The 8918-nt window shown below is 41.4% G+C and overlaps 1 protein-coding gene across 1 annotated transcript; it reads left to right on the top strand.

Annotated features, from left to right (window-relative positions):
* Positions 1–1488: 1488 nt before the first annotated feature.
* dusp4 (dual specificity phosphatase 4) lies at positions 1489–8912 on the top strand. The gene is made up of 4 exons (XM_035667344.1): positions 1489–2090; positions 3387–3514; positions 5701–5920; positions 8482–8912. The coding sequence occupies exons 1-4, from the start codon at positions 1721–1723 to the stop codon at positions 8835–8837; spliced, it is 1074 nt and encodes a 357-aa protein (XP_035523237.1). The 5' UTR covers positions 1489–1720; the 3' UTR covers positions 8838–8912.
* The last annotated feature ends 6 nt before the right edge of the window (positions 8913–8918 follow it).

The following is an 8918-nucleotide window of genomic DNA, read 5'->3' as shown; positions in this document are numbered from 1 at the left end:
AACCCATTCATAATAAATCAATCTGAGAATGATACAGCATTAAAATGATCAGGTTTTTTTTATGCAGTCTGTTTATCTGTCTCTCTCTTTCAGCTGGAGTGTCTGCCTATTTTGCAGCCAGCCTGTTTGTGTTAGGGTGTCTGAGTTTTCCTGCTCTCAATTGCTGCTGTGCTGCTCGCTTTCCTCTCGTAACCATGGAAATGAGATCAACATGCAAATACCTGAGCACGCTCACTAAGGCTGTGTGATAGAAGATGCAAATTGCGTTTCCGCTTGTAGGATTACACACGCAGATGCACACTCAGACGTATATACACACGCACACACAAACGTTTGTCTGCTCACATACGTAAGCACACCCACCTGCAGTCCAGCACATTTCTCAGCACAGTGCAACACAACCAGACTTCAATTATCATATAGATGAAGTGTTTGTACTGAACCTTGAATTAAAATTAGCTCAAATACTGTTGAGTTTTAGTGATTTTCATTAAAAGGCTAATATTTTAAGAAAACATGAACAATTCCGAACAAGAATTACATTTTTGGCATTTAATTGAAATGACAAGTAAAATGTAGAAGTGATAAGACACTGCTGCTGTCTTATAAAGTTGCTAAAATGTTAATTTTAAATTAATGTTAAACAGCTAAACAGCTGCTTCCTTTTGTAGTCCAGTGGGAATAAATCATTTGCATTCATTTCCAGTTATATCTCTGGGCATATGTCAAATGTAAGTCTAATATTCACTACGCTTTTAGCTCTTGAGAAAAACATCTAGCACTGTAGCTGTTATGACTGTCCTCTAAGTTATTTTCACTATTCTTGTCTGTGTGCCTTTTGGTGCTGGGCAGGCAGCATACAGTTGGGTTACTACGCTGGAAATGGTTAAGAGTTTAATGAGAGAGGTGAAAGTGAATATACAGTGTATTTCTGGCTTCAAACCAACCAAAACAAACAAAGAGTTGTGTTTTGATTCTCAGTGATAGCCTACAAGCTTTCCACATTACATGCTCACGTAATTCACTGTATTATTATTTAGTAAAGCAGGTTTAAAGACTTAAGTAAAGGCCAATTAGAAATTAGACATTTGGAGCATCTCTTGTTCCTCCACAAACAAATGTTCTGAAATATTTAACACACTTGAATTCACTTCAGCTGTTTGTTTTTGGGTTTCTGTTTTTAAGACTGCTCATTTAAAATCCCTTTAAACAATTACTTCACCATTAGAAACTATCATCCAAATGTGGTGGAGAGCTGGGTGAGGGCATGGTGAGTGCCAAACTCGTAATCTCCATCCCCATCGCCTCTCCTTTCATTGATGTCTGTCTTCTGTTTTTTTTTTATGAATGAACGGCAGAGGAGGGAAAGGGGACGGGAAACTGGACGCTTTGTGATAGGCTGCCATCGGTTGACGTCACCTCCGCCGTGACGCGATGCACCCATTCATAAAAATAAAAAAAAAAGAGAAACAACCCAGAGGAGAAACACTCGGGGAGAGAGAGAGAGAGAGAGAGGGAGAAAGAAAGAGGTGACCGGACTGAGCGTGAAGAGTAGTGCGGTTACAATGCGCGTTTAGAGAGGCGCAAACGGAATACACCGCAGGATCCGCTGGTTTGGAGAGCGGTGGGGGCGCAAAGAGACGCAGAGAGAGAGAGAGAGAGAGGAGAGAGGAGATAACGCCACAGTGAAGCCTACACACTCATTCTCAAACTAGGTGCTATGGAGGACCTGGGCGAGATGGACTGCCCGGTGCTGAAGCGGTTCCTGAAGGAGGACAGCGCCAAGTGCCTGCTGCTGGACTGCCGCTCCTTCCTCGCCTTCAGCGCGGGACACATCCGCGGCGCCGTCAACGCCCGCTGTAACACTATCGTCCGCCGCAGGGCCAAGGGCTCCGCGCTCAGCCTGGACCAGATACTGGCCGGGGACGAGGAGGTCCGGGGCCGTCTCCGCTCCGGGATGTACTCCGCCGCGGTGCTGTACGATGAGAGGACGCCGGACTCGGAGACGGTGAAGGAGGACAGCACTCTGACTCTGGTGCTCAACGCGCTGTGCAGGGACTCCTCCGGCACACACATATACCTGCTCAAAGGTAAATATGAACTCCATTATCACACCGTGGAAGCTTTTCATTCTGTGTTACTGATGAATGGAAGCTTATTTTTTTGATTCAGCCTTAATATAGGACGGTTGATGCTGCATTATAATGATAGAAATAGCAAGTTGCCATGATACTGCTCCATATTTAATGTTGATTTCATTGTTAAATTAAGCCTTTAAATGGGACTTCTTGAATATTCTTCTTTAACGAGACATTGTAGTAGTAAAATAATAAAAATAAAAATAAATAAAAATAGTAGTACAATAACTTGGAAAATTATAGTATTTTAGTTCATATTGACACTTTAAATATGACAATCAGAGCCAATAATAATTATAATCATAATCATAATAGCTCCAAATTTCATGAATAGCCTAGTTTTGGTAGATATGCCACCAGCCTATCTGGGGCATTGGCTATTTTATTTTTCAACCCACATAATCAATATTATGTTGCTGCCTCTGTGAACTGAATATTGTTTTTGTAGCTTTCATTAGCCAATAAACCAGAGATCCGGCTCTATTTTTATGCAGTGGTGTAATTTTTATTTTTTTACAATACACACACTCACTCAGTCACTCACAGCTACACACATTTACACACAGACCAATGGCCGTCGGCAGAGTGAATGAGGTAATGCTGATGCGTAGAAGCCACATCAAACCGGAGGGACTTACAGGACACACAAGATCCTTTCAGAAACAATCTGCTTCGGGTAAATCAGCGACGGGAGGCTGTAAAATCTAAAATCAACACTCTATTTACCCACCAGACTATATTTAGACTGCAGGAAATCTGAAAACCAAAGCTGCTGCAAGCTGCAAGCTGTGGCGCATTCTTTTTTTGTGCATCCTAATGACGTAGACGCCTTAAAGCACAGGAGTGTGAATGTATGTAGGTTATAAAGATGGCATTTCACCAGTTAATCTGATTTGATCCCTGAGGTGCAGGAGGCAATGGTCAGGCTTCAGATGTATAAAAAAAGCAAAGGGATGATGAAATTGTTTCCAAATCCACGGCAGTAGACACAGGACAGAGTAGGTCAGGGGTCGGTTTAATAGACTTTGTGTCAGACTCACTGAATGGAGAGGAGTAATCAGATTGTGCTGGGATGTTAATGTGGTTAAAATGCTTCTTTTGTCCTTAAGTCCGCTTCTGTAGTGTTTTATGCATTTAAACACACACACAATAAATCTGTCACTGTAATGATCCTGGAGGAGCTTTAAGTCTCCAGGAACATATAGTCTATTCGATGCACCATATTTGACCATGATGTCTCTTTTACAGGTGGCTACGACAGGTTTTTCTCAGAGTACCCCGAGTATTGTCTAAAGACCAAATCCTTACCGCCCCTCATCAGCCAGTCCAGCAGCGACTCTGCATGCTCGTCTTGTGGGACACCTCACCATGATCAGGTAAAACACACAACAGGAGACAGACAAACCCTGTCTCAATCCTCCCCCACATTTTCAGCCTGCTAAGCACGCCTTCAATAACATAGTTAACATTCACAAATGTAGGTGATGATGTAGGTCATGTGTAAGCTGCTACTGAGTGTGTGCAGCTAATTGTTAAGGCTGCAACTAATGTTTTTTTTTTTTTACTCATAAATGTGAAACAATCACAAATCACTGAATTAAAATGTGTAAACAAGAGATTAAAACTCTTAATGCGTTATGGAAATTGGTATTTGTCAGTGTCACGTCAGATAAATTGATTGATCCTGTAAAAGTCAACTTCAGTTTCACCCACGTACACAGAGAGCTGCCATGTGCAAACACTGGAAGTTATTTGCTGTGCAACTCAACTGTCAGCTGTCTCCCTTTCCCGCATTCATTTCACCACATTTTCCCAGCCAGTGAAAGTATACTTTAAAACACGTTTTTTCGGTCTAAAGGTCATGCTAAAAAAAAAAAAAGATGGGAAAATTTTTGTTTTTTTGTTTGAATTAGTTATTTGTCTTATGATATGGCTGCACTGGAAGTCAAAGTTCACCTTTGGGTGGCCTCGTTGTGTTGGTCCGTGATCTGCTGCAGATTTTATGCAATGTTCACAGTCACATGTGGTGTGTATTAATTCCCTGGAACGCAGAGAGAGACACAGTACAATCCAGCCTCTGTATGTTTTCTAAGAAAAATGCTTGATAGTCCAGGCGTCACTGTCATGTTGAGTTTTTATTCCAGGAATACTGTAGCTTCCTCTTTCAGCATAGAGATGATGGATTGGGTAGAAGAGCTAGTTGAGTATCTCACTCGATTTTTTTTCCTCTCACCCTCCGCCCCCCTTCTCACATTACATCTCTTAGCAGTATTGATCATTTCCTGACGCTGTGTCAGTACTGAGGTCGTCAGCGGCAGTGACATAAACAGACAGAGCCCTCGTCAATAAGTCTCACTACCGGTATAGACCGCCAAACAGCTGACCCCTCGGATCAAGTGAAAGGGAAAACAATACTTGCACTCTTACATTAGGATATGCTTTGACATGTGAACAGTTTGGCCAAAAATTGGATTGGTGTATGTGAACGTCTAGATATATATTCTTTTTTATGTAGTACAGGCTAGAATATTTTATAAGTGTGTAATGTGTGCTGTGAAAATATTTCCTCTGTAGAATATGCTGTAAATCAGACTTGCACAAATACTAGTGGAACACAAGCCAATATTTTTGTTTGTTTTGAGGTTTGTTTGTTTTTTTACTATGAAAGCTTTATGTTTTTCATTGTGAAGGGTGACAGCAGTGTTGGTGGTGGTTGGGCAAATTCTTTAATGCCAACAACTAAAATTTTTAAATAAAAAAAAAAACAGAAAGGACAAACACACACATACTTTCTTTTTCCAGGAAATGAAACAAACCTTCATGTTTTCACTCAGTGCTATGTTAACAAGTGCGTAACTGACTGACAGTTTGTAGTGTACATTCAGTATGCAGTAGCACATTTGAGTTTTGCTTACACTGTAGCAGCATGTGTTATTTCTGAAGAAATGTTGCTGTGAAGGCTATTTTTCTCAGAACTGTTTTTTCATTGACAAAGTGCGATCACAGAAAGATGTCTTCAACAAAGCGTGAGAGAATGGTGAATGTAGAGCACCAAGATACTGATTAATCAAAGTTATGCTAATATTTCCCCTGAATTCTAAGGTGCGAGCATGTGTAAACCATAGTCAATTTATCATTCACGCAGCTCCCATATGTTTCTGTATGGGGAAATAACTTGGCATGAAAAGAACTAAATGGTCAATATTGAATGACCTTGCATTAATCACACAGATAATAAGCTACCCCTGTCTGATGATAAGCATGGCTAATGTGATTAACAAAATATTTAAGCGAGGTCACGCTTATACTGAAGTCATCTGGCCTCCGCTGCTCACTGAGACAGTGAATTCTTTGTCTTATCACGTAAGCTGTTCATTAAAGTAAATTAATATCCAACATGTCTGTACAAGTTAGGTTGGGTCAAGAGATGTTTCTTTATGCAACGACTCAATGGACTGACCGAATGAATGAATGAATGAATTATGAACAATCTGCCTCTTCACTGCTGATTTGTAAAGAAATAATAAATGAAACATCATCCTCCCATCTGTCTTTCGTCCAGGGCGGCCCAGTTGAGATCCTCCCGTTCCTGTACCTTGGCAGTGCCCTCCACGCCTCAAAGAAAGAGGTTTTGGACGGCATAGGAATCTCCGCCTTGCTGAACGTGTCCGCCGACTGTCCCAACCACTTCGAGGGGGCGTACCAGTACAAGTGTATTCCCGTGGAGGACAACCATAAAGAAGACATCAGCTGCTGGTTCCTGGAGGCTATTGAGTTCATAGGTCAGTGAATAAGTGTGTGACGTGTGTGTGTGTGTGTGTGTGTGGTATTTAAGCAGAACAAATGCATTCCCATGGTGGATAACCACAAATAAAATGAGCTTCCTTCAGGCTACAACATGCTTGTGCTTTATGTCTTATATAAAAAGAGCCTTTTTTAGGTCAGCATCATCATTTTTAGGTCATATGGTAAAGTTTGTTTTTTAATTTTGGTGGAATGTGTCTGTGCAAGCTGCTGCAGTGTCTGCTAGTACATGTCAAAGGCATTTATAAGATTACTGACAATACATATCCAGGGCTGCAACTACCAAATATTTTCACTATCTTTGTCCTCTCGATAAATCGTTTGTGCATAAAACAATGCCCATCACACGTTCTTAGAGCCCAAGGTGATAATATCACGTCTTGTTTTGTCTAACCAAAAGTCTAAAACCCCAAAATATTATATTTACTATAATGTAAAACAAGGAAAGCAGAGAATTCTAACATTTGAGAAGCCGGAAACCATTTAATATTTGTCATTTTTGCTTGTAAATTTACTCAATTGGTTATTCAAAATAGATGAAATTCCTTTGGATCAACTAATCGTTGCAGGTCTAGACATATTTATTATTAAATCTAATGTTTTAATTAATATCTTTGTCATTGCTGAGATATTTATTCCTTTGCACTCAGTGTTGATGCAGTTTCAGCAATGGTGGCTCGTGCTAACTAAACAGCCTTCTTCTCCAATCTGTAAATGCAAAGTCCGTCACTTTGTGTCTGGAGTCTGAGAATTTCTCCCAGAGAACTGCAGTGGAAAAGCTTTCATGTACTGAATACACTGTGCATACAGAGCAGGCAGATGATGACAAATCAGACATTTATTCTTTGGAATCTGTTGCAAATTATTATTTTCAAGTAGCTCTTGATCACACACATTCCAGCACATTTTATTTTTTATTTTTTTTGCAGAGGCAAAAAGAAAGAAAATACCTACCAAAATCAAATCAAATGAATCCATTGCAGAACAAACCAATGTAATTCAATCAAGGAAAATAGAGAGGATAGCATTTGGAATGAGAAAATGTTGTAATCAATAATTTCTCTGCAGCATGATCTGCGTTTGTGTTTATAATACAGGCGTGTGTGTGAATTGCTTTCGCATATGCTTGCTGCGTGTAGACATTGTGTGCGTGTGGTTTCCGTGCTCTGAGTGTATGTTTGTGAGTCCGATGTGTGTGTGTGTGTGTGTGTGTGTGTGTGTGTGTGTGTGTAGGTGCTGGTATGCGTCATAGTTAGCTGCTGTGGGACCAGAGTCTGACTCATCCACTGTTACCGGGTGAACAGACGCTGTGGCGGAGTTACCTGAAAAATCTGTCTGTTTGTGTGTGAAAGAGAAAGAGAGTTTGAGAGAGGAAAAATGTTGACATCTGAAAAGCCGAGCAAGACACAAAGAATGAGAAATGGGGGGATGGTGGTTGTTAGCGATCGCGCATCTGTGCATGTAGAGCAATGGCGGCAAATATTTCAGAAAGGTCATCAAGTGAGCTGGATTCAAAGCAAGTGGTTCTATATACAAACAGGAGCTTGACCAGCAGTGGTGGGAAATTAGATTAAATTAATAAACATGAAAAAACAATAAATGAAGTCCCTCAATTATCTTCTGTGTTTACAATTTCCTGCAGGCCACCACACATGCTCTAGGACATTAACATGACGGTCCAACTAATCATTTAAACGTTGTTGGGGAAATTGAGTTACTGTAAATGCTTTAATCAAACTATTACCGGTTATTCACAGTAACGAAGTAACAGCATGCATCTTAACATACTGAAAGAGGCAGAGACATAAATAGGACAGGGGAGGAAGTGTGAAAGAGGCTGATGACTCGAATTTTTTGCACTTGCGTGTTTCAGTTCAATGTGATTTGCTGCTTTCTCACTTTGAGGTTAGTTACCGGTTTGACTGTGCTGAGAGGGGAAGGCATGAAGATGTAGAGGAGAGGAAATGAAAAGAGCTTGAGGCAAAGCGTCACTGTACATCTGTTGTGTTTAAAATATGTGGTGGCAGTAAAAAAAAAAAGATTTAGGGCGAGTTTGTTGGGTGATGAAAGAGATAAACGTGAGCTTCAGTGCGGCATTCATTTTGTTCTGTTCTGGCTTTGCAAGCATGAGGAACTGCTGGAGATTAGCCATCAGCTAGATTTACATTTTGAAGTTCAAAGGGCTTTTTTTACCTTTAAAAAAAAGTAACTGAGTGGCAGGATGAAAAGCTCATCCTCAAATAAACTGCTACAAACATTCTTGGAGCCTTTTGCTTAGAGATAAAATAAACAAGAAAACATTCATACAGCTCACTTTCATTCTCCATGAAGGAAATTGCTGCAAACCACAATGAAAAAAGAACTTCCTGTGGGGTGACATGAACGTCGCTACTAAATTCTATGGCAACCCAACCAACAAATGTTGAGCCATTGGTGGATCCGTACCTAATCCATTCAAAAGTGATATGTCTGGAGATGTCTGTAGAAGCCTGTAGAAAGTGAATCATATTTATTGACCTCTGACCCCCTCTCTCCACAGATTCAGTACGGGACTCCAGTGGGCGAGTGCTGGTCCATTGTCAAGCAGGCATCTCCCGCTCCGCCACCATCTGCCTGGCTTACTTGATGAAGAGGAAGCGGGTGCGCCTGGATGAAGCCTTTGAGTTTGTGCGCCGGCGTCGCAGCATCATCTCCCCCAACTTCAGCTTCATGGGTCAGCTCCTCCAGTTCGAGTCCCAGGTCCTGGCCTCGTCTACCTGCTCCTCGGAGGCGGGCAGTCCAGCCATCGGCAACAGCAGCACGGTCTTCAATTTCCCAGTCTCCATCCCCGTGCACACGTCGGCTGGTCAGCTCTCGTTCCTCCACAGTCCCATCACCACCTCTCCCAGCTGCTGAGGAAGACGTCGGGGGGGAAGCACAGACTTTGTTTGGACTTGAAATGCAACTCACAAGTGACTCTGCAAAGAGCACAAGACA

Source organism: Morone saxatilis, unplaced genomic scaffold (genome assembly GCF_004916995.1).
Source record: "Morone saxatilis isolate NCDOM2014 unplaced genomic scaffold, NCSU_SB_2.0 Contig21, whole genome shotgun sequence".
Lineage (NCBI taxonomy): Eukaryota > Metazoa > Chordata > Actinopteri > Moronidae > Morone > Morone saxatilis.
Note: the sequence above shows the minus strand (reverse complement) of the source record. Positions and strands in the feature narration are given on the sequence as shown.